We start from the raw sequence: 25,594 nt of genomic DNA, 5'->3' as shown, positions 1-25,594 counted from the left end.
AACCCTGAGGGGGGTCTGTGATATACTGAGTTATAAGAAATACATAGTTGCTCATTCACATGGCCAAATATGTATTTCTCATGTATATTTGGTCTTCATCCACAGTTCCTGAAAACACTACAGTCTTAAAAGGTGAAACAGGTATTGTCATGTTAATGAGAGACGTTTTTTGGACCCCCACCCAAGGGCAGGGGCTGGAGGCTCAATCAGCCAATGGCCAGTGATTTAGTCAATCATGAGTATGCATGAAGCCCTCACAAAACCCATGAGCAGAGCTCTCTCTCTCTCTCTCTCTCTCTCTCTCTCTCTCTCTCTCTGCCTGTTCTGCTCGGATGGGTCCTGCTTCTTGGTCAGCGAGAGCTTTTATGCTTGGGGAACTAGAATGTCTGCACATGCCACCGAGCCGGGCCCCAAGCTCCATGAGGGGGAAGCTCCTTTACTTGGGACGGTGCCCTATGTCTCTGTTCATCTGGCTGTTAATTGTATCCTGTACAGTATCCTTTATTAAACTGGTAAACGAAGTGTTTTCCTCAGTTCTGTGAACTGCTCTAGAAAATTAATAGAACCTAAGGGGGAGGTCAGGGGAACCTCCAATCTGTTGTTGGTAGGTTAGAAGCACAGGTTAACTGCCCAGGGTTTGCAACTGGCACTTGGAGTTGGGGACGGAGGACAACCGTGTAGGACAGAGCCCTTAACCTGGGATCTGGTGTGGTCTCTGGGCAGATAGCATCAGAATTGAGTTCTCCAACACCCTGCTTGTGTTTGAGAATTGCTTAGTGTAATGTAAATATGTGTGGGAAGACCCCCTCCCACATATTTACACACATTGCAATCGGGTACCTGAATGAAGCTATACAACTGTAACTGCTGTGTATAATATTGTTACTGCTATACATATACCTAAGGAAAAAAATACACCATTGCATTTGGTGTTGGGCGAGTAGGAATCACACAGTCAGATCATGTTTTTATAAATGAAGTTCACTGGAACCCAGCTATGCCCATTTGCTTGTACCCTAAGGCTGCTTCCACACTACAGCGGGAGAGCTGAGAAGCTGCAATGAAGACCGTGTGGTCCCCAAAGCAGAAGTTACATACTCTCTAGCTGTCCGGAAGAAGTTTACTGACTCCTGTCCTAGAGGAATTCGTCTCACTGAGATGCTTCCCTTAATGAAACAGACTCTGAGCTTCACGGACAAACATCCTCCGTCTGTCTAAATTCACCATTGTCTCCCGAGGTCGACGCACAGTACCTGGCCAGAAATAGGGTTCCTTATATATTTGACGAGCAGCTGAGTGGACTGGCCACGCCTGCACACCCACAGAACCAGCCCACCCGTGTGACCTGCTGCTTACTCGTTGCTGCTGAAGCTTTGGTTCCATCCTCGCTGATTTCAATTTTTGCTTTTTGCAAGATGTGAGAAACATGAAGGTTCTCTGACCCTGTTTCCAGAAAACAAAACAAAACCAGCATTCATAACTGAGTCCATCCATTTGGCTGGGGAAATAACTTCAAAGCCATGGCAAATTCCAAGTCTTAAAAGGAGTCATGAGACGTGACCTCTTACAGTCCTGGGGACCGAAGATGTAGCAGGAGGGTCACCCGTGGTGAATTTCAGTTTCTGTTAAATGAACTGCGATGTCACGTCAGAGGTGGGAGTCCTAGACCCCAAATGTATTCCTGCCTCTCAACGCAACTCTGACCACTAAGAGCTTTATACAAAAATAAAAAGAGAAGAGCTTTCAAAAAGAAGCCCAGTTTTCCAGAGGAAGCAAGCCAACAATGTTATTTTTCAATTACAGAATGTCAGTCAAATACAGGAAGGATTTCAGGTGACATTTACAGATCGGGAAACTGAGGCCCAGAGTGTCAAGAACCCTGCCCATGAATCACATGGCTGGTTAGTGGCAGAGAAAGTGGGGGCTTTTCACAACAAAAGCCACTGATCTCTGGGGCATATCCATGAGAGAAGAGTGTTGAGCGTGAGAAGGGTTTAGACTCTGGCCAGGTTCAGAAATGCAACTGTGCCTCTGGGACCTTCTCACAAATTCACTTTCCTTCTCAGCAAACCCTTACTGTTCCAGCAATACGCAGTGGGTGTAGCATTCAAGGGGCAGGCAAACAGAAGTCACTGTTAGCCTTGAGGAGACACAGGTCTGGATGCAAGAAGAAACGTATTTACTGTGTGTGGATAAACTGAAGGTTCCTGTGGCCCGGATTCTCACCTGGCCCTGGTCGGTTAAGCTCACTACACATGTGTGGGCAATACATTGTTATTGACTCTATATAAAGAGCTCTGCCCAGTGCTCTGGGCCACACGGTGGCATAGCCTGCAAGGCTGCACGAGAGCAGAGGCTGGAGTGGTGGCAGCACCGAGGACAGAGACTGAGATGGCTGTCGGGACAGAGAGGCCCAGAGGCAGAGACCGGCTTGGTGCCTGCAGACTCGCTCTGAGTGGATGGGAGTTTAGTGATTGACCTGCCACCGTGGAAATAAAGTTGGGTATAACCCTTTCACCCAAGAACATTCTACTGTCATTTCTTTGGTCACATTGAATCCGTAGTGAACTTGCCTGGGGCTGAAACCCACAGGCAAGACCCTGTGTCATCTGGTTTTAATTTTCTCTCCTGAAGCTTGGCTCTCATATGACTGATGGGGAATGAAAGGCCATTTCAGGCCCAGCATCTGCAGGGTTAAACAGCACCTCTCAGGAGCATTTTGGTGCCTGGTCCTCTCTTGAACACCTGTGAACTCCCTCAGAACACTATCTAGTGTTTAGGCTACACAGGATAACCCTGAAGGACAGTGCAGGGTAAAACAATGCTCTCAAAACTTTATTGGGCTGAGGAATCTTGTTAAAATGGATTTGGGTTCAGTCGGTCTGAGTCTGACTCAAGATCCTGCAGTTCAACTATGTTCTCGGGTGACACTAATGCTGCTGGTCCTGGGATAAGAGTCTGGATAGCAGGGGATGAAAGAGCATCAGAACACACATGGAGCTGCAGTCTCACCAGGGGAGTCCTGTTTGGCTCCAGGACAGGTATCCGGGTATTCCCCTGTAGGCAGCTGACATTGGTAGTGAACTACTTTCTATACCTCAAGGGGAAAAATACAAAGTGGAGAACAAACAATGCTTAATGCATTACTTTTCTTTGGAAGAAGGTTACTGTGCTCTGAATTAAAAAGACAAGGATTAACCATCAACATAACTCTAGGAAAAGGTATATATAGTGGCAAACAAAGGGATAAACACCAGTTGTGTCCTAGACGTTCTGGCAGAGAAAAGTTCTAATCAGACTCCTTTGTGTTTATATTATTTCAGATTAGTGGGCATGAAATATCTGAATATAATAGTGCATGCCTGCTGTTGTTTGGTGGAAGTAAGCAAGTATTTGAGAGCTCAAAAACCTGGATTTTTTCATAGACAGGTGTTAAGTTTGCATTTGAAAAAAAGAGACTATAAATAAGAGCCAAATTTTAAGGTACTAAAGACAATACATGAAGTGCTTCTTTAACTACGTAGAATCACTTGGGCTTCACACGAAATGTACCTGTGAAACATAGGGATGAATGACATGCTGATTTAAATGATGAAGGGTCAGTAGCATCATTTGGTGATGTATCAGATTAGACCTTGGAGACTTTTAGGGCAACACATTCCTAATTTGGACCTTTTCTCTCTGAACAAATCAGAGACTCAATATGTAACAGTCTTTAAGTTTAAATGAACATACTTGTAATTTTTGTAAAGTTTGCCTTTGATGAATCAAACATCTCGGTGATGCCAAGAACTTTCAATGGCTCCTTCAAATCTGTTTGTGCTACAGCTGTGAACCTAGCGTGGAAGCAGAAAATGGGGCAAAAATCATTATACTCTGAATGATATAAAGTGACATAATCAGTGCCAGTGGAACAATGTTTACAAACCAATCTTTTTTTTAAGTATGCTCCGAACATCAACCTAAATTTTATCATAAATTTTAATTCCAGGATTTAAGTACCAGGTAAATAGAGAACAGCTCATCTCTCAAACTCTGAGCTGGCAAAATGAGCAACAAATAGAAATAGTAAATGGGGTGTTCTCACCCTCATATGCAACAGGGCCCCCCATTCCAGTGCTGAGGGAGAGAGCTACAGAAGTATTTTGATGCTAATGGAGATATGCAGGGTATTAACAAGCCCTGGGAACTCTGGAATATCTGTAGGTTTTTTTCCATATCTAACCAAAGAGCCATAATCTAGCCTGCTGTAAAAACCACCATCCTTACTGGGATGGCAGATGGTCAAAAGAGGAGACACATTCCTGTTAGCTCATGCTGAGATTTTTGAAAGCGTATTACTGTCAAAACAGGAGAAAACATTAGAAATAGGTGACATGGTATTATGTGGGGTATAGTATGAGCTTTTCGGATATTTATGGGCTACCTGGTCTCAGGGTTATACATATGAAAATGTTAGTTATTAAACCAATCATCATAGAATGTTTTGCCAGGTTTTATCTCATCCTGTGGGAAAGCAACAAGGGTAGGTCAGAAGATCTTTAATACAGGCTATAAGGTATTTTAACATTATAATTATAATTGTATGTATAATTGTATATAGCATATAATATGTACACAATATGTATAATTGTATAACTGTATAATTATATGTATACCTACAATGTCACCATTTTATTTATATCAAGCATTGCCTACATGAAGGCTTATTTTTATAATAAAAACAATCTTGGGAGGATTATTAATATTTATTATGAATGGGTTTCTCTCTTAACTCAGTGACTGGAGAATTAAAAACTATTCAAAGTGGAAGGTATCTTCCCAACCCCTGAGGCCTGGAAGGTTACCAGCCCTGGACACTGGCAGAACAGTAATACTGAAAAGTTCCTAGAAAGGGGACATTCATTATTTCCTTCACAGATCTGGGCAGAGCATTCTCTGACCTGTTAGAAATTTATGATTCAGACAGAATTTGGGATTACTTTTCTCTTGGTTTTAAGTCATAACAACTCAAATTCCATTTATATCATACCATACTTGTAGGGTGTAATAGAGAAATTCCCCTAAATACTAATGTAATAATTCTGCCTGAGTGGCTTTAAAATACTTCCTTACCCCCTAGCTTTTGGACCTGATCTTTAGCAACTTCCAACTAAAACTTAACAAGCAACCAAAATGAAACTCCTTATCAAAACACACAAAGCACTACCAACTCGACTGTACTTTCATCAGACTACATGACCATATGCATGTGTCTTTTAATTTTGAACAGAATTAAATTTTAAAAGCCCTTGACGTAGCATAAAGAGTTTGAGGTCTTGTGGAGGAGGCTCGGAGACCAATCTGTTTCCTCCCCATCTCCACTCTATCCTGCAGTATAAGCAGCACAGGGGTTTAAAGAAAAAAAGGAAAAAACTTCTATAAAGCTACAGCCTGTATTTCCACCATGCAATTTCTGCAAAATAAACAGGCCTTCTGATGCGTCACATTCTGGCCTCCTGCTGACTGTTATCTGACACACAGGGATTGAGCACTCATTTCTTTTTGAGGAAGGGAGCTACTTACTTGGGCAGGATGACCTGTACCCTCTTGGGCACCATGGCGCTCATCAAGCTGTCTATGGTCTTGGTGCTGATGTGAGGGATGATGGCCGACAGCGGGGTGGAGCTCTCGGTGGGCAGCACAACCAGCATGCTGATGCTTTCCCCGTGGTAGGGCAGTTCAATGAAGCTGTACCATATATCATTGGGGGTGCTTGTGGACCCTAAAGAAATCAGATGCAGGTTCAGTGTATCCTGGATGACTTCCAGAAGTGGCCTGAATGGTTGCTGATCACCAGAGAAGAGTGGGAAGAGAACAATTCAGTTTGAGAACGTCTCTTTTCTTTCCTAAATACAGTTTCCTTAGAAGGACAAAGATAAGGACAATTATTTTCTCCTTCTCTGGTAAAAGAATTCTTTCTTCAGTCTAGACATCTCTGAAAGCATGCCCTGGGGTGTCACCACAATTACACTAATTTTGCTGAGTAGAATTTAACTAGCTCATAATGCTCTCAGAATAGAGAGCTTTGCAAGAAGCTGACCTCATTGAATAAAAGAATGAATTTGAACTGCCTTAGAATGATTCTTTTGGCTGAGCCTATGTGAGCTGGTGACGAGAAGGGAGGGAGGGAAAACACTTCCGCCATTTAGGGTCCATTATGTGCCAGGCCCACACCGACCACTTGGACACGTTCAGAATCTCCAGCACCCCACAAGGCAAGTATACAAAGTCCTATTTTTCAATGGGGAAATTCTCTACAATACAGAAATGAAGTCACTTCTCAGGAGACAGACACAAGGCTAGGAAGTGAAGGCCAGGATTCAGACTATGTCTAACGTTTAACTACATCTAACTTACATGTCTCGGAAGCACTGGACACTCCATTCCTCTTGCAGATTCATAATATACATCAGGACAATAAGGGCTCTGAGACATTCTGAAGTAAAACTGTTGAACTCTAGCTATACCAGGTTTCCCAAACTAATGTGATCCTTCTACGCCATGTAAAGTATTCGGATCACGTAGCAACTGAGCCGCACAACTGAACATGGACCCATCAGCGGGGATGAAAACCCAGTCAAGAACAGTGCCAGCTAGGAGTCCAGCTCGTGGGCCATCAACCCCCTGGGGAAAGGGTCTTCCTCAGAGCACGCCTTAGGATCCTGGGAACCCTTTACATTCAGCATGTAATGAGTTGTAAAAGTTAACTGTGTGAACAGAAAAATCAGCATTTCTAGATTTATAGTGGATCTCTGAGATGTTTTATTAAGCACTTCAAACGTTTTGAGAACTGGGTGACCCTGGTGAGGTACTTAACTTCTGTGTGCCTCCTGGTATGGAGAATGGAGACACCAGAGGTGTTAAAAGTGTGTACTTCACATGATTGCTGTGATGATTAAATGAGAATAAATATATAGGGTGCTCAGCAGGGCCTGGCTGGTGGGAACCCAGTGAAGGCTGGACCCCTCTTTCTCCTCCTCTAATAACCTGGAAGGACAAGGTATCTAACACAGAGAAAAGGGTGAGTTTCTCTCATGATTTTTACTGTCTTTTCTTCGGGATGGCCTCTGCCAATCACTGTACTTGAGACAGGGAACCTCAGAGGCCAGTTCTCCACACATGGGGTTGGGAGGGAGGGGGAGAGGGTGCGAGAGATAGTGTTTTGCCTTTGTTACATAATAAACACTTTAAGCTATAAAACATGATAAAAAAAATAGTGAGGCTATTGGACTATAGGACACTACAGGGTGACATTACAGTTTCTCCTTAAGGAAGAAATATGGGGGCAATTTGTGGGGCGTTCAGTACACCTGCATGGCTACTCAGCAGCCTGCAGCCTGGCTCAGCTCCGATGCACATGAACTCTCGCTCCAGCCTGGTTCCATCTCGGGCTGCCTAAGAATCAAAGATGTGATTCTTAATCTTTACTTTTACCCTGCATAATAAAATGGTCTCAGCAGAAACCGAAAACTCAATAGGGAAGTCAGAAAAAAAAAAATCACTTCCTAATGAGCCCTTTAATCCTCAGAGAAAACATTAGTTCCCTACTCTGGCAGAGCTAATTTTTAGAAGCTGTGAAATAGGGAAGTAGTTAATAAATGATTGCACCAGGGCATGAAATAAGGACCTGGAGGCATTCATTAACCATTTCTGGAAATGTTTACTGTTCTGATAAGAAGGATCAGGGTCATGAATAATGAAAAATTAGGAGCTGGGGTTTGTTCCAACAGGGGAGATAGCTTCAACATCACCAGTTAATCCAGCCTCAACTGGATATATCACTTACTGTACTATAATATGATTAACCACTAACCATTTTGTATCAAGTCACACCTGCCTGAAGATCCATTTCTCCCTGGCCTCGCTTCTGCTTCTGATCACAGAAGCTGATGGCAACTGTCAGCTAGGATGCATCTATATGTACCCTTTCCATGGGGTGGCTTGAGAAGCCAGGAGACACAACAGACAAAATGACTCTTTCCCCAAACGCCCACGCCATCACTATAGAACTGCTTTCGTGTCATGATTTTATAGAGGACAAGTGCTGAGGTTAATATATATCGAATGTGCAAAGGTAATACCTGGGACCGCACATGTCTAGGTGTAGCTTGGAGACATAAAGGCTAACTTCAAGAGGAAAAAAATTAAATTGGACCACAGGTGCTTCAATGAAGCCAGGTCTAAAAAATAATCACCAGGCTTAGTTTATCTAAGCAGGACAACAGAAAGAGGTCATTTCTTCTTGGTGGTAAAATGGATACATGGTCATTCAGAAATGTTTCAAACTCAAATACAAAGAGTAATCATTTGAAGTATGACCACTGTTAACATTTTATTGAACATCCTCCAAGATGTGTCCCTGCAGACATGTGAATATATAGAAAGTATTTTACATAAATGAGATGAACCAGCATCTGTTGTTCTAAAACTTGTTTTCTGAAATCAACCGTATATTGTATAATCTTTCTGCTTAAGTCTAAATTTACTTATGATGTGTGTTCCATTATATGTATATATCTAACTTCTATTTATTTGCTAGCGTGGGATGATCTTAAGAGCCTAAATTCCTTGGCATGGGAATTCTGGGACAACGGGTCCCAGGAAGTTCTCCAGACCATGGCCCCCTGCCACCAACAGCGCTCAAGGGGGCCCACTTCCATACTAGAGCCATGACTACGCTTTGTCAATCTCTGTAATTTTTTTAAATCTGGCAAATGAAAAAGAAATCTGATTTTGCTTTTATTTGTAATGTGTTAATGTAAGGTAGCTAATGATGAATTGGTATTGCTTTCCCGTGTTAAAGCCTGTACGTATTACATATTTTGTGAATTGTCTTTTCATCTTTAAATTTTCAACCTAAAAACTGGTAAGGGTTGTGCACCAATACATAACCTTTGTAAATAATACAAAGATGTGCCGTGAGCTCTTAAAAAATCCTTTCCTCCTCTCTCCTGCCCTTTTTAAAAAATAAAAGTCAGATGTGCTTTTGAACTAAGTGAAAGCACTCAAGGGCTTTTCTGTGGCTGGAAAATTCTAGAACACGGCCTTGCTAAGCATGAACTTACCACACCGGAACACGGAGAGCTGGGCTAGCATCGGCACTTGGTAAGATTTCCCATCAGCTGCCACAAAAGTACGTTTCTTTGTGTTCTCAGGTTGAAACCGTGATCTCCACAATCCCTTAAAGTATACTGCACTGACCAGGACCAGTTCGGTGAGCACACCGTCGATAAGATCTGGGGAGAGCAGATTGTCGATCATACCTATGCAGACAAAAGAACAAACAAGGAAAAAACTCAGGAGTGGCAGTCCACGTGCAGGCCAGAGGCAGCTGCTGTGTCACACGGAATGAAAAGTCAAAGGATTTTAAAAATATCTTAAAAAGAAACCTTTTATGACACCCTTTCATACTTCCTTATTTTTTTCTCACTAAAAATTAAAGATGAAAACAAGTTAAAAACCAGAGAACTGAAAACAACTATAGAGATCCTCTCCTTAGGGGGTTACCAAACTTTCCATCTAGAAATTCTTATTAATGAAGTCCCTTATATATCCCATTTTTTAGAAGAGTCCACTCAACCAAGTGAGCTATTCATCTATTTTTTTAACAAAAGTAGCTAGTTATTAGCATAACTGACTAACACAATGTGTGTGGCTGCCAAGAAGTGGTTGTTGTGTTTTGTTTTATCCACTGGGTTGACATAATTCCAGTCAAAATTAAAGGAGCACTTCAATCTGTGCAAGGTTATCAAGGGTAAAGGCCTAATTCCTCTTCAGGTTGCAGAAATGTTGGGCATCAGCTTGGAATTCCCAAGAGCTGGGAGTAAAAATTGGTGTCTATATTTATGGGACATGGATCAAGGAAGGTGCTATTATTACAGAGATTTAAAAAAATGGGGCCTAGAAGAACTAATTTTGAAGGAAAATTCATCCCACAAGATATCCGGGTTCATCTTTCTTTGTGTTGGGAGTTAAGGAACAAACACAGCTATTCTAGAGATTTGTCTAAAATGCTATCTGTGCTTGAAGGTTTGGTTTTCATTAAGGTTGCTTTTGCTCAATCTAAAGATTCAGTGTGTGTGTGTGTGTGTGTGTGCATGTATGACAGATCACTAATATCCAAAGCCATTAAAAATAGTTTACTAATTCACTGTAGTTTTTAGTCCAAGCATCTTTTTTAAAAAAAGGAGTCCATAATATAATTGCAAGTTATAATGCTTTAAATGGTGGGAGTAAAACCAATGGTTTCTGAAGAAGCAAGAATGTCTAATTCATCAGAGAACTTAAGACCTCTTAAGTGGTGCTCAAGAAGATACGGATGTAGAGTAAACAAAGGTCCGTGTAAGTCACAGTAAAGGAGCACACCAGACTCCCCTGATCCACGCAGTGCTCAGTGGGGTAACAGATGTCATCTCTGCTCCTTACTTACACAAGGGGGCACCCACGCAACCTTGAGTCATGATACAGAAGTAAAATACATAAGCTATAAATAGCCATCATTCACTACAAGGCAGGCCTATGTGAACAGACTGCCTGTGGGAATGAAGTTAGAACTTTCTGTTCCAGCAATAGCAAGCTTCTTAGAACTGGTTCCTGGGTAGTGAAAGATGTGTCTTCCTTTGCTGGGAATGCCACCCAGTCCAACCCCTACTTGACTTTAAGACATGGCTCAATGGCCCCCTCTTCCTTGGAAACTTCTCTGACCCTCCTCCCCATCTTTTAGGAGTTTCTATAAAGCCCAACACTTAGCACCTGTGGTATTTTTTCCAGTGCAATTTAGTGTGTCTGCCTCCCCGAAATGAACCATGAAGGGTCTAAGAGCAAGGACCCTGACATTCTTTTTCTATATATCATGCTTTTCTCCATGTTCACCATACAGTCAGTGCTTAATAAGTGTCTAAAGAAATTTCTTCTGCCCCCCTTGCCTTTTTTTTTTGCTAAATGAGGACTCTGATTGCCACTGGTAGGACTAAGATATAATAAGGGAGCATGAAGAAATAAAGAGAAATGTTAAAGAGAGAAATGTAAGAAATGCATAATTTCAAGGCAAGGAGACACATGGGGGGCCTGCTAGCAACTGCATGCAATAAACATGCATGCATCAGTCCACCCATCCACCCATCTACCCAACCACCCCTCCATTCTTGGATGATTACCTACCATGTGCCAGGTACTTTTAGGTAAGAAAAACAAACGAAAATGAACACTGCTCTCAAAGGACTACGGATTAGAAAGGTGGAGGCTGATAATGACTTAGAGAAGTATAAAGCTGCAATTGTAATAAATACCTTGAGGTGGACATACTAAGGATGTGACACAGGTAAGAAGTGGATCTTATCTGGTCAGAGAGGCCAGGGATGGTTCCCTGAGGAAGTGTTACTGGAGGTAATAGCTATGAAAATAGCTCACACTTGAACATTTGCTAAGTGCTAGGAACTTGGCTAAATGCGTTACACATGTTTACATCCCCATAACAAGATAATGTTGTTCTAACTATCTTAGGAAGTATCACCATTGTATTTCTACTTTGCAGATGAGGACTCGGAGGTACAGGGAGGTTACACAGCTAGTCAGTGGCAGGACTGAGAATCAAACTTACACTTTTAAACTTGTGATATTTATGGGATAGTGTGAAAATAAATAGGCATTACCAAGGGCAAAGGGAAAGGACAGCATTCTAAGGAGCAGGATGCACCTGTGGGGGTCTGTGACAAGAGTGAGAACAGCAAGTAGGAAGGGTGGGACGCAGCCCACGGGGCCGGAGCACAGAGGACGTGGAGGAGAAGCTGAAACTGCAGAGAGGCAGGCAGGGCAGCCGTGGCTGGGCCTTCGCATCCCGAGCACACTGGGAGGGGTCCTTGCGTCTCTGCCCGGGGCCTGCTCACTCTCCAGAGGCCTTCTGAGCTCTCTCAGGCAGACTAGCACCTCTCAGTGGGCAGTTCACCCCAAGGGGGCAGTTGGGAAATACGTGGGAGAGTTTTTGGTTGGGTGGGCAGTGGCCAGAAACACGACATGCCCTGCAATGTCAGGCCCCACACAGCAAAAACTCTTCTGTTTCCTGCTGAACTTTCAAAAGCTCTACTGGGTATTCAATGCTGGTGAGAAATTTGCTTGTCATCATCTGAGCCCAGAACCTCATTCTTTTTTGCCTGGAAACATGAAGGTCTTTTTGGGGGAGCATACTTTTAATGTGCACTGAATTTGCTAGGTATGTGACCACCGTGCAAATCGAGTGCAGGCTCTACTTGTTTCGTCTGGAAATTTACCAAGGGTTCTACACCATTTCAGAAAAAAACTGCATCGCCAGTGGTAGCGCAGCTCGTGGTGTTTGTGTTACCAGCACAACGTGTTGGGAGCAGATCTGTGGGCCTTTAAGCAGATTCGGTCACAAAAGCCTTAAGACAACAGCAACGTTTTGAGTAAAAATCTTTCCTGTAAAATCAGCTAGAAATCTTTCCTGTAAAGTCAGCAACAATGAACCCATCCACGCGTTAGAAACAAGTTTTCCCCTACTACTAAGAAGCACATTTAGTGAACTTCTAGGTTAGAGCTAGGGGTTAATTTACCTAGCAACATTTGCATTTCTAAGTTAGAGTTAGTGGTTAGGCTACCTCACAGCATGTGCCTTTTCTGTCCTTTGTTAAGCAAGAAAACACCTCCCCTGCCCCCAAAATGACAAACTCCCCGCTTCTCTTTCGGGTCCTCCGTCCCCGCCGGCACCAACCAAGACCCAATCACCCTTCTACACCTCCCCGCCGGCGCCACCTAAGGTCCAATTATCTCCTGACCCACCCCTTACTTGCTACTTGTATAAATTAAGCCTGTAAACAATAAACTGTGCCAGCTTGATCAGACCTCCTGTCTTGCTGGTCGTTCTTTGTGTCCCTTGCCCCATTCTTTTTTATTTTTCAATTCTCTCCTCCAGGTCGTCGGCCCCCGTTGATAGTCCTGCAGGTCGGGACACAACGTACCTGCCTCGGTCTGCTTTTGCAGCTGTCCGGTCACTATCATTATAAGACTATGACTGCCTGTGGGGTATTCAGGTGTAGGGGTAGCTCAGGGTTTACCTGCACACTACATGCATAAGTCATTTTTGTTCTTTGTAGTACAGTTTGGTATTAATATTGATTTTTAAAAATGTTGTGTAAGTGTGCAGAGGTTCTATGAGCTACGAATCTGATTTCAGGACAGTAAAGTGGGTATTAAAAATCTTTGTTTACCATGAGGAAGTGGATCTGTGGGGTTGAACAGCACTGCTGAATCTCATCACCCTCCCTCCCCGGATGCATAAGCAAGTGATTGTGTCAGTGTGTGTCCAAGTGGTTTGAAAACCATCAAGTGGTATAGTAATGTGACTTACTACAACCAGCATAGGGGTAAAGAAGGAGGCTGGGAGGGGGCACTGGCATGCCAGTCACACAGCCATCTAGCACTGAATGCAGTCAGCTTCCTCCCACTGTTCTTAGGCCTATAGGCTCAGGAAAATAACATTGAACCCCTCACATCTGCTGGTCTCCTGATTGTTTTGTAGTTTCAGGAAGGGTGCCCATTTGCACCAATCAGGATCCTGTTGAGAAGGGGTGCCATGGATTCACCAAAACCACCTGGCTCTCCTCCCCACTCCAGGGCATAGCTGGTCCGCCTCCTCACTAGCCCCTCAATGGTTCTCAGACACTCATATATCTAAGTCTGGTGATGGGCAGTGGAGGCAGACCAGGCGAGAACCCTCAGGGGCTCTGATTCAGTAGACTGGGGACCAGTGATGTGCTTTCTAAATGTCATGTCCCAGGAAATTCTGATGCAGGTGTCCCAGGAACCACTCTTTGAGAAACATGACCCCAAAAAACGGGTTTTCTCATTTGCCTTTGGTCGATTGAGTCTTTGAGTCTAAGACTCTTTTGCTTCCACTCTTGAGACTTTCTCTCTCTCTTCTACTAAAAAAAGGTTCCCAAATCTGTATTTCCTGCCTTAACTTTCCTCTGTGGTTAGAGACTTACCTCTTCTCCTCAACATTTTCACCTGAACCTCCAGTTGATAAATTAGCAGGTTTAAAACACCAATGGTTAGATGTTTTCTCAATTTAATGGGAGCAGAGATGCACATAAATAAGTAATCATAACGCAGCATGGAAAACGCTACGTTGAAGGGGCGCTGGGAAGGCATAATCATAAGGCAGTCACAACCAGAGAGGAGGCACCTACCTCCAGGAGACGACAGAACACAAAGGAGTCAAGGAGAGATCAAGCCACATCTTAAAGGCTGAGAAGGGCCCTCCAGGTGAAGGGGACACAAGATACAAAGCAGGAAGGAATGAGCAATTAAAAACTTCAAAACAGGCAAGGGCCTGTGGGCAAGGACGCTGGAGATGAGATGGGCGAGGAAAGAAGAACATTGGTGGGCTGTATTCTGCTCTGCTGCCAGAGCTACAGGAAGAGCAGTCCCCAAGAGGCACAGTGACTGGTGGCATCAAGAAACCGGAAAGAAGGTAGTCTACTTGTGGAGCCCGTTGGGTCCAGGCACTGCACAACGGAGGGCCACTGGACTTGCAGACATGGTTAGAATCTTAGAGCCCACCTTTTATTCGCAAAGGATAAAATCATACAGAACAGATCCCAGGGAACTGTGGCCACTCACCCTGGGTTTCATTTTGAACCCACACATTGATAGAGTCACAGGCAGAGGCTGGGTCCTCGAAGTTCACATTCCAGACTTCACTCTGAAACACATCCTTGTTCCTCGTCACAAAAGGCACTTCAATTTTAGAGCTATTCTTCACAAACACTGCATTAGCCACTGTCACAGTATCTTTATTCTTCTTGGAGACGATGGCCTTGTTGATCTTCTTCAATACTTTGCCAACTCCTAAAGGAGAAATGAGAAATGCGGCAATGTTTCCGTAAGGATTTAGAGAAAGTTATTTAAAAAAAAAAACTTTTTCTATCTTGGCAAATAAGAACAGTATAAATAAGAAGAGTTATCAGTAAACACGAGACTAAGTCTTTTGCTTTCTCAGTGGCCTTGAGTTAGGAAAAGAGGAGGTAAAATAAAGTATAAAATCAAAGCATATTAATAGTTCTTAAAAGTCAACGATGTTTCCAGCATCAAAACAGATTCAAGGCATTCTCAGCACCTTCCCAATAGAGACCTTGTCCTTGTAGACTTTTTGGGTACCCGGTCAGTAGGGAGACTGGCAGGTTCCTTAATTATGTAGCCATGGGGAGTAAATAAATGGGATCTTCTTCATTCATTCTTTCTTTCTTTCTTTCTTAACAGTCTTAACTGCTTTTTCCTTTCCTGCCAAAGACTTAAGAATGTGATTTCTTTTTTCTATTTTGGAAAAAAAATGAATAAGTATTAGAAGGACTATGAAAAATTGCCATGTGATTTTTTACTTGATATCAAGCTCAAAAAATAAGGGGATTAATGTGATGGCAACATAAGCTTTATTTTACACGGACCATTCATCATGCTCCATTTAGTTTTAGAACATAGAAAAAAAGGAAAAGAAGTTGTAGGGATAAAATGTGTTTCTATAAAGAGCTTCAAGTACAGATCCTTGGGTTACTTGGATCCTTGGGGTCCTTTCAAAATCATACTGTCCTAAAACATCCTGCAGAAGAGACCTGATGGTCTCCTAGAGAGCTGGCTTGTCACCCTGTGAGTGCCTCTTGTTCAGACCCCTTCACTAAGGGCAGGATAAGTCTTCCACGGTCCACAGAGAGGCAACGCCTAGGCCCTTTGCAGACCTCTGACTCCACCCTTCACACTGTTCTGCTGGGCAGGCTGGGTAAGATGGGCAGGCCCATTTTAGAACTAAGGGAACAGCAGGCTTCGGAGTCCAGGTCCCAGCTCCTGTCCCTTGTAGCCACACTGCCTCCTCTAGTCTCCTGGTCTGCCAGGAAAAGCTTGGGGCAGATCTTCCTCCACAGCCCCAAGCCAGCCTGCCTCCATCCCTGCCAGGAGCATGCTGTTGTGAGTTCTCCAAGGCTGAGCCCCAACCAGGAACGGAAAAACCCCTCCAGCTCCCCAGGATGAGTCTGTCATGAGCCTGAGGTCACAATCCACAGCACAACTTCTAATTATTTTGGAGGAAGAAAGTGTCAGGGTGGGAGGAAGTCACCAACAGAAAAATATTGCCAAAACTTTAGAAATAACACTTAAAATGAATGTGGCTCCTGGGCAGGTGGTAAGGGCTTGGTGATATGGGTGAATGTTGATCGCTGTGTTGTATATTTGAAACCATCATAAGATTGTGCATCAATGATACTTTAATAAAAAAAAATGAATGTGGCTCATTTAGCATTAAAACAACAAAAATCCAGTTGCTATTGTGGAATTGTACTGGCTGGGGCCAGTGTGGCACTGGAAAAGGCCATCATTCTAGCAGTGGTTCATTATGAAGTTATAAATCACCAAGCATTTTCTGAACTTGCAGGCAAGGGGTAGAACACTGTGTTCCAAGTATTTATTTAGTCCTACACTTCCAACAGTCAAACAAACTGCAAATTCATGCAAAAGTTTAAGGCCAGGTAAACAGGCAGTTGGTGCTGGCAGCTCTACAGGGGACACTGCGAACACAGTCAGTGCAGGGCACAGAGAAAATGTGATGGGTGTGCAGCCCTGCCCACTCATCTCCCTCTCCCAGCTGAAGGCATCAGTGAAGTTAGGCTTCCTAGAACTTTACGGTTAGCACGAGTGGAAGAATGTGGACAAGAAAACTCCTTAATTTTCCAATAAGGTGACTAAGACCTGCATAGGAACATGCTTTGCTCAAGGTCACAATCCACACGGGTGCCTAAAAGGGGCTCCAAAGCCAGTTCTGCGCCCTCACACAAGGCCCCTCAGAGAGAGGCAGGTGAAAGGTGCCACGTCTACTGGGAGTGAGAAGCCTGAACTAGAGTTGATCAACAGTGCTGGAGACAGAAACTCTTAGGTTTAAATACATCATTACAAACACGGTTTTCTTTCAAGAAAATTAACTTTTCCAATGGGCATTACTCTAAAAAAATTTTTTTTAGCTTTTTATTTTGAAATAATGCTAGATTCACATGAAGTTGCAGAACAGTATACAAGGTGGGCCCATGTGTCTTTCATCGTTTCCCCAATGGTAATATCGTACGTGCCCACTGTACAGTAACACAGCCTGGAAAGTGCCACTGGTGAGTCCACTGGGCTCATTCAGAATGCACCAGTTCTCATGCCCCTGCGTACATGCGCACATAGCTCTATGTACTTTTATCCCTTGTAGGTCCACGTGTCCAGCACCACAGACAAAATACAGAACGGTTTCACCACCACAAGCTTCCTCCGCGGTGCCTCCATGGCTACACCCAGTCACCTCCCCAGTTTACAGGCTTTAAAAGTCCATTCACAATCATAATGCATGTTCAGCCCTGTACAACATGCTGGTGGGGCAGACAGGAAGTTTGCTTTTTAGAGATGAGAAACCTGGGGCATTGAGAGATGAAGTGACTAAACCCCAAACCCCACAGCTACAGAACAGAGACAGGAATCCAGCTCTCCTAGTGTCCAGCACTGCAACACCAGTCCTTAGAGGAGGCCGGCTCTCACCCCCAGGTGGCACCAGGGAAACTCCCCCTGGCTGCTCTGCTTCTCAGGGAGGTAAGCAAAGACCCAAAGAGGCCCCTCCGTGATGCAGGGCTCCTGTGAGGCCCCACGGGCAGGGCCCAGCGTGCACGCACCATTCACGCCGTATCTCATCACCGTGGTGAGCTGCTTCTTCGTCCTGCCGTCGGCGCCCAGCTGGAGCATCCCCAGGATGGATGCAATCCCGTGGGGGGAGACGACAATGTTGTCATGAGGCCGGGATTTGACGATCTGATTGAAAACCTGGATCCCTGTGTCAGAGCCTAGCTGCTCCAGGGACAGAGGATTGAACTGGGTGCACACAGAGGGCAAAGTCACTGTGGCCACGAGGAAGAAGGGCAAATGCCAACTCATGGTTCCTTCCCACACGGATGACCTGAAAAATTAGATCAAGAAATACATGAACTCCATTTGAATGAACATATTTTATACTCAAGTAAGTATGATTTATTGTGTTCAGTATAATTGAATGCCTTATTAATATATTTAAGACAGACCAGTGTAGAGTAAATCTGCTTTCTCTGTATCTTCTTAGCGGGATGGGGAGGAAGAGAGAGGGAACCTCCTCTTGGTAGGTCCCAACCATGTGCCAGACACTGATCTCACCATTATTTCTTTCTCACATCCACCCTTCATTCAGTTTAACAAGATCCCCGCCTGCCTGCAGTTTATATTCTATTAACTGGTAAGCAATATAGTAATTTTGGCGAGGGATGGGGGCCAGTGATGTGGGCAAATGAAGGACCAGGGGTGGGGTGGGGTAACACGTGAAGGGGTCACCACCTGATCAGCCACGTGATGAGACCTGAATAATGACAAAGAGTGGCTGTGTACTGATGGGGGTGGGGGGCAGGGCAAGCCAGGCAGAAGACAGCAGGGCAACAGCCCTGGGGCAGGATACCTGGTATTAGAAGTCTGCATGGTCGCCAAGTAAGGCACGTGGAGGACTCAGTTGGGAGGGCAGGTGAAGAGGCCAGAGAGGCCAGATCCAGTAGGGCCAGTAGAGCTCTGAGCATGGCTTTTAGATTTCATTGGAAGGGTCACAAGAAACCACTATAGGGCTTTAAAGAAGAGAGTGAATCCATCAGGTTGTTATGATTACCTTATGGCCATATGTACTCCACTTTTTACCATATGCACATTACCTTCTTAATTAAAGAACTGCTAATTAAAATAAATTTAAGTGATGCTCTTAAATCTACAATAGGGCAGAACAATTGGTAAATTCATCAAATTGCGAGAATGGCATTGTTTACGCTGATATTCTCAATTACAGTGATTTGTTTGAAATACGCTTTCTTCCTTGATTATCACTTACTGAGCTTTCTTCAGCTGTGACAAGCACGAGGTAGGGAATTTACATGTGTTTATGGAAAAGCAAATAGTTTCATTAAATAAGGGCTTAAAAGTGGCAGCTGGTAAAACAAAAGCAGAATTCGTAATGTGGCTAACATGGTTCCATCCTCCTTTCTAGACCTGAGCTCTGCTCAGCCCACGTTCCCTGTGGAGCCAGTCCGTCCTCTTGTCCTGTGCATTTATGTGTGGGGGGCTGGGACTGTCTGCAGAAAACAAGAAAGAGGGGAGCTTTTTAGGAGACAGGGGTCTGCAGAGGAGGAAATAACACTCCTGTGCTCCAGGGAGAGACAGGGCACCAGGTAGCATTAGGCCAAACCGGCACCGATGTTTCCTCACCCTCCGCACTAGGCACTTGTCCCCCTTACCACTGCCCCACGTCATGGTAGATGTTCAATACATATGTATAGGATTAAACCTGATGATTTATCTACTTTTTATTTGTATATTTTTCATTGCATCAAAATAATGTTTATTAAGCTTGACTAAGAAAATGATTTTGTGTAGTCCTGAGCCTCACTGTTGGCTTCAAATGCTTTCCAAGGAGAGGAAAATTCACTGGGCTGGGAAGAGGATGGTTCATGATGGCAGAATCCCCACCTGTCCCACTCCCCAGAGGGCCACAAGGTGAACCACTAAAGTTAGCATTCAAGATGATGTTGCAATTTTCTTATGTACAGTTGACTCTTGAATGACAGAGGGGTTAGAGGGACTGACTGACCCCTCCACCACTGTATTTGGAAATCCAAATATAACTTCTGACTTTCCTAAAACTTAACTACTAATAGCCTATGGCTGACTGGAGGCCGTGCCAATAACATAATCAATCAAGTAACACATATTTTATACATTGTATGTGTTATATACTGTCTTCTTACAATAGAGTAAGCTAGAGAGAAGAAAATGTGTTTTCAAATGATTGCAAATCTCCAAAATTTTTTTCCAGTATTGTTTATTGAAAAATATAAGTGGACTCAGAGTTCAAGCCCGTGTTGTTCAAAGGTCAACTATATTGTGAAACAAGCAAATTTTATAAAATTTAGAACATTCAGAGTTTCTCCAGAGCTTAATTGTAAAATAACTGTGTAAACACAGATTGTTTAAATTCAAAATCTGTAAGTGACCTACATTCGCTCCTCTTTGGGGTTTTCCTATGGCCAGCGGGGCCTATTTTGACTCTGGCACCTACAACTGGCTCTAATACCACAACCATCCCCTGAGTTTCTTTTAGCTTGTTGGATGCTGGAAAGAGTCCAAATCCTGACTATGGAAGCTTTACTACTCATTTTATCTAAAAATTAGGAATTGTATCCTGCTGTCCTCCCTTTTTCCCGTAAATAAATTTCCTATTTAAAATTTAAAATGCCACAAAGCCATCATAAGTATAAAACAATTTGTACAATCTTTGTACAAATGGTCAAATTCGATGACTGGCGTCAACTTCATCCATCTGAATTGTTGACACTTGCATTACAGTCTATTCTGGAGTTTCCTTCATCACACCATCATCTATACTCCCCAAGCCTCCCAAAGAAACCCTCTTGGATTAGCAAATATTTGAATAAATATTTGAATCTGCACACTCATAAAGGACATCAAATTGCTTTTGCCTCTGATAGCTTAAAGCTGATTCACCCAAACGTTGTAGATTTATGTAGATGGTAAAACAGGTAGAAAAGATCAGTAACAGAGAAATTAAACAGCTCCAATGTCTTGGAGTCAGCAAAGATAGTCTCCCAAATAAACAGCCATCCCATTTAGTAGAATTTGCTTGGGTTATGCATTTTTGCTAAAAGAACCGTTTTATTATTGAAGTGGGGGATGACTGCCACGGGTGTTTTTCTTGGTTTCTGGGATTTGGGAAGTTCTTGAAGGGATGTCTATGTGCAGTTTCATAACAGTGCATTGGGACAGTGTCAGAACTATGCAGAACTTGGAATCAGAGCTATGTTTGATTGATGTTTGGGCATAACTTACTTTTGGCCTCAGTTTTCTAGGCTCAATGGTCACTCGTTTAAACTTACCTGGCTTATGTACATGTCCAAAACTTACTTTCACTTCTCTCCAAAGTTCAGTAGCTAGAAGAGTGGGTACTGATCCATAAATTACTTTAGGCTTATAAAATTCCTAATACTGATACATATTCAGGTCCTAATAGACAGTCTATTACATGAAATAACTGTTGGAGTTATCAGGCTTTGAAATGCTTACTCTCTAGAGCTAGCAGTTCTCATTATAAAAAAGGACATAGCAACCTCCTACTTAATTTTAAGAGAAATTACACTTTCAACTTTCAAATAAGAGAGAAAAAATAAAGATGTTGCCCAAGTGTATTTCATAGCATCAGTATGGAAGATCATACATCTGTTAAATGTTTCTATTTCCTGAATCATCTTTTCATAACAGTAAAAACACGTCTCTAAGCCATCATGGAAGGGAGATCATAAACCTATAACTAAAGCCATCACCATAGACATAGCCTTCCAAATGTGGGTTTCTCTTTCCCCATGTCCTTCTTGTTTCTCTTACTCCAAACCTTTCCCTTCCAGTGCGGGGAACGTTTCTGAAATAATTCAGTACTCCTTTGAGCTTTAAGTGAGACTTAGTGTAGTGAATAATGGGTTGGTAGTTTCACAAATGCCAGACTCAGAGCATATCCCTACATTTATGAATGTATCGCTCGCCAGCAGCAGACAATAGGAAAAAACACTGTGGCCCCATGACTTCTAAACAAATGATCCTCAAACCCGCTGCTGAATTTCAGGGCCTTGGGTTTAGCCATTTGCTGTCTGTTTTCACCTGATTGTTCAGAATAGGCTTCGGAGGGCCATGAGCCTGTGGAACCCACCGACTCTCCTCTGAAAGGGTTGAATTTTCTGTCACTAGGCCTCGCTCTTGCCCGTCCCATGCCCTCTCCCTTACCCTCCCCTGGTGACTGCCGTGGCTTCTTCCAAATCTTTCCAGGCCTGTGGGAAGTTTTCCCTGATGGTTCCAGGGGGGCTATTCGTGCCCTTCTCTTGAGTTCCCACAGCATATCCTATCTGCACCTATCCTTTCGTTTTTTCAAGTATGTGCTCCCCACTAGACTGGAAGCTTGCAGAACTCAAGTCCATGGCACTTTAGAATCTGAGTGCCCACAGGGTCTTCTTTGGGGCCCTCCCTTTGGGGGACACTAAAGCAGAGGTTGACCCATGGGACTGATTCAGCTGCTCAAGTGTTTGGTTTGGAGTACAAGGTGTTCTAAAAATATTTTAAGTGACTAGAAATTAGAAGATGTCACATACAATCTAGATTTATTCTTGGGAGAAAAGAAAACGGATAGGAGTGCTGGTAAACACAGAGCCCTCATTCCCAGGGCAAGCACTCTGCATGGCAACCAGCCCTTGGGGCTGGGTGTGTGCCTCTCCACTGCACAGCTCCTGCTGCGCCAGGCTGCCTCAGACCAGCGGCTGCCATCACTTACCCTACTCTTCCAGGCTGAACGCACTTGGGGCCAGACTCCTGCACTGGACAGATGCTGATCAATGACACAATGGGACGCTAGGATAGCTGATCACAAAAGGTGAAGCCTATTTTCAACCTAGGAAGTTCTTTTTTACAAAACAGAATATATTTTACAGCTAACACATGAATAAATGATAAGTAATATGCTGTCAGCTCAAATGATAAATAGTACAATATCTGTTGACTCCATTTAGTATAACAAATCAGATGTATGTACACAGTTTTGGGGGAAAACACTGGAATGGACCTCTGCCTCCACTCTTAGCCACGTCTGTTGACTCTGGGGGCCCCAATTGTGTCTAACAAATGGAAGGTATACTCCGTCTCTCTTCATTCTCTACAAAATGTTAAAGTGATATATTTTCTAAAATGTGTGTATTTTAAAAATCTTTATGTCATGAAAGATACCAAACAGATGAAAATATAAAATGAACACTGAGTACCCAACATCCATGTCAAATAATTATCAACTCGTGGCTTACTTCTTCTAAAATCAGATTGTTTTGAAGCAAATTCTAGACATCACATAACTCAAAATACTTCAACTTCTGCTCTAAACCTAAGGAGTACATATACATACAGAATATCATTTATCTCACTCAAAACCCAGTAACTCCTTAAAATGCTTAGTATCTAGTCAGAAATCACATTTTCTTGATTGTCTTGTAATTTTTTTATAGTTTATTTGAATCAGAACCTAAATAAGCTTCATATATTGCAAGTAGTTGATACGTTTCTTGTCTTTTTTAAAAATCCTCCCCTACTTGTTTTATTTTTAACTTTTTCCTTGGAATATTTTGTTGAAGAAACCAGGTTATTTCTCCTGTAGAGTTTCCCACAGTCTAGATTTTGCTAATTAGATTCATGTGACAGTGTTTGACAAGTTCCTCTGTCTGTACTTCCTGTAAATTGGACACTTAGAGCAGGGGTCTACACCTGGGCCAGATATGGCCACACATTTTGTTTATAGTTACATTTGAGCTCCTACGGCCCTGAGCAGAGTTGGCCAGTTGCAACAGTGACTGTATGGCAGGCAAACCCAGGAAAATTTGCTACCTGGCCCTTTCCCAAAAGTATGCCACCTCTGCTCTAGAGGCTGATGAGATTCAAATTTCTTTTTTTGCAAGAATATTTCACAGAAGCATTGCCCCCAGGTGCTAGAAGCAGGTTATAAGTCTCTTTTCTCTAATAGCAGCTCCTCAGGATCATTGCCTAAGTGCATTGTTTTATTGGAGCTTGCCACATGTGCTATACTGTAATTCTAACTTTCTGTCTTCATTTATGCAGGGGAATATTTCTATACAAAGGAATTTTCCATGACTGATGACTATTTGGTTACCCTGAGATTCAGCTTGGATAGTAGCAAAGGGAGTATAGATTCTTGATTCATTCTCTATTTCATTCTCAAAATGATGAGTTGGTTATCCAGTATTCTTAGAGTTGACCAGACAGGTTTTTTTGTTTCTTTGCTTAGTATAATTATGAACTTGTGCTTTTCAAGATATTTTAAGGGTCTTGAGCCACTGGAATTTTATTCTTCTTACTAGTGCTAAAAAGGAGCCTCTTGAGGTTGGGTTCTGAACCTTTCATATGACCCGTAGTCTCAATGGCTTCCTTGTTTTTTGGTTTGACAAGATAGTCCATGCTCATTTTGCCCACTTCCTGTGCCAGGTAGAAGCAGCCACTTCTCTAGAGAGCTCTGGTTCCTTGTAGTGGGAGACGGTATTTAGAAACCACGATCTGAGTATCCTCACCTAAGAAGCTCTAAATTAACTGGGAATACTAGGTGATGTTCAAAAATCCAAAATCTGTCTACAGTATTCTCTGGACTATATCCAAATACTGCAATTCAAGTTCCTAAAGCTAGACTGCTTACCTGTGAATCAGTTTGCTTCCCATGGCCTTATAGCCCCGATGGGGCACACTGGGTGATGGAAAGATGGGGCAGTGAGCTGGGCATTAGAGTTGGGCTTGGATGATCAAAACGATCACCCTCATGTGAAGGCAGTTAGTCTCCTGAATAAAAGGCACCCTAAGAGTGGGATCCTAATGATGCAAATTCTAGGAATGAACAACCGGAACACATCATGCCAAGAAGAGTCCCCCAGTGTATCTCAGGGTGCAGATGTGACAACTACCCCTCTCCCCTCAATGAAAGCTGACATTTTCTCAAGCACTGTGAAGTATCAATATCCTTTTAGTCTCTGTGTTTCAGGGATCCTGGTTTGTGGAACGGTGGCCTCTTATTATTCTGCGTTGGGACTAATTATTTCTTCTAGAGGGACTAAAGGGAAGGGAGAAAAATACACATCAGATTGTATCAGAGCCATGACATCTCCCAACAGCTTTACTTGATGGGGCTTCCCAAAGAAATAAACGTGAAGGGGAGGTGCTGGGTTGCCAGAGTGACTTCTAGGTGGCCTCGGGGGCTGCACTACCCAGAGGTCAGGCCCAAATATTTCTCACCAATACTTTGCCAGCAGGCAAAGGTCTAATTCTTAAGGGAGTTTGGCAAGAGGCATTCTAGAAGCCTTCAGGAGTTGACCCACAGAGGTTAAGGCTACATCTGCAAAGGACGGCAGTTGTTACACAGAAATAATTGGAGCTAAGCCTCAAACATGGCCCTGTAAATATGAGGACTCTGGTCTCTCAGACTCCTACAACATTGCTGAAATATGTCCACCAAAAGCTGTCTTCATTTTCCTAATGCCTATCACGTTCTCTTAAGGTAGACAGTAGATGAGCAAGGAAAACTAGTCATCTCGATTCCCTTGGGAAGCCTACAGAGTATTATCAGAATAAATCAGCATCCTTAAAACTTAAGAGAAGAAACAGGAAATGCCCACTGATCAAAGTGACAGTAGCCTGGTGGTTTGTTTCTAAATGGGCTCTTTCAGGTTACTGAGAGAGGCTTACAGACCCCTTCGGATTTTTCCTTAAATTTTTCTCAGATTTCAAAGTGTATGCTTGACCTATGATATTAATTACTTTAACCAAAAAGGAACCTAAAAATACTCAGGAGAGAAATTTTCAGCCACTAAAGTATACATCAACAATGTATGAAAGGTTGGTTCCTTTAGTGAAGAGG

At 43.1% G+C, this 25,594-nt stretch overlaps 1 protein-coding gene across 2 annotated transcripts in view; it reads right to left on the bottom strand.

Moving 5' to 3' along the window:
* Window positions 1–25,594, bottom strand: part of SERPINE2 (serpin family E member 2) — a 53,571-nt gene that overhangs the window by 2,814 nt on the left and 25,163 nt on the right. For both annotated transcript variants that reach the window (XM_073218058.1, XM_037016487.2), the window contains exons 2-7: window positions 17,745–18,025; window positions 14,677–14,904; window positions 9,108–9,305; window positions 5,566–5,764; window positions 3,736–3,836; window positions 1,357–1,443 (exon numbers count right to left, since the gene is read on the bottom strand). In XM_073218058.1, coding sequence (XP_073074159.1) covers window positions 1,357–1,443; window positions 3,736–3,836; window positions 5,566–5,764; window positions 9,108–9,305; window positions 14,677–14,904; window positions 17,745–18,003 — 1,072 coding nt within the window. In that variant the 5' untranslated portion in view covers window positions 18,004–18,025. The remainder of the gene's footprint in view (window positions 1–1,356; window positions 1,444–3,735; window positions 3,837–5,565; window positions 5,765–9,107; window positions 9,306–14,676; window positions 14,905–17,744; window positions 18,026–25,594) is intronic.

The sequence above is a fragment of the Manis javanica genome, chromosome 12 (genome assembly GCF_040802235.1).
Source record: "Manis javanica isolate MJ-LG chromosome 12, MJ_LKY, whole genome shotgun sequence".
In the NCBI taxonomy this organism is placed as follows: domain Eukaryota; kingdom Metazoa; phylum Chordata; class Mammalia; order Pholidota; family Manidae; genus Manis; species Manis javanica.
The sequence above is the reverse complement of the archived record's forward strand: the minus strand, read 5'-3'. Positions and strand labels throughout refer to the sequence as shown.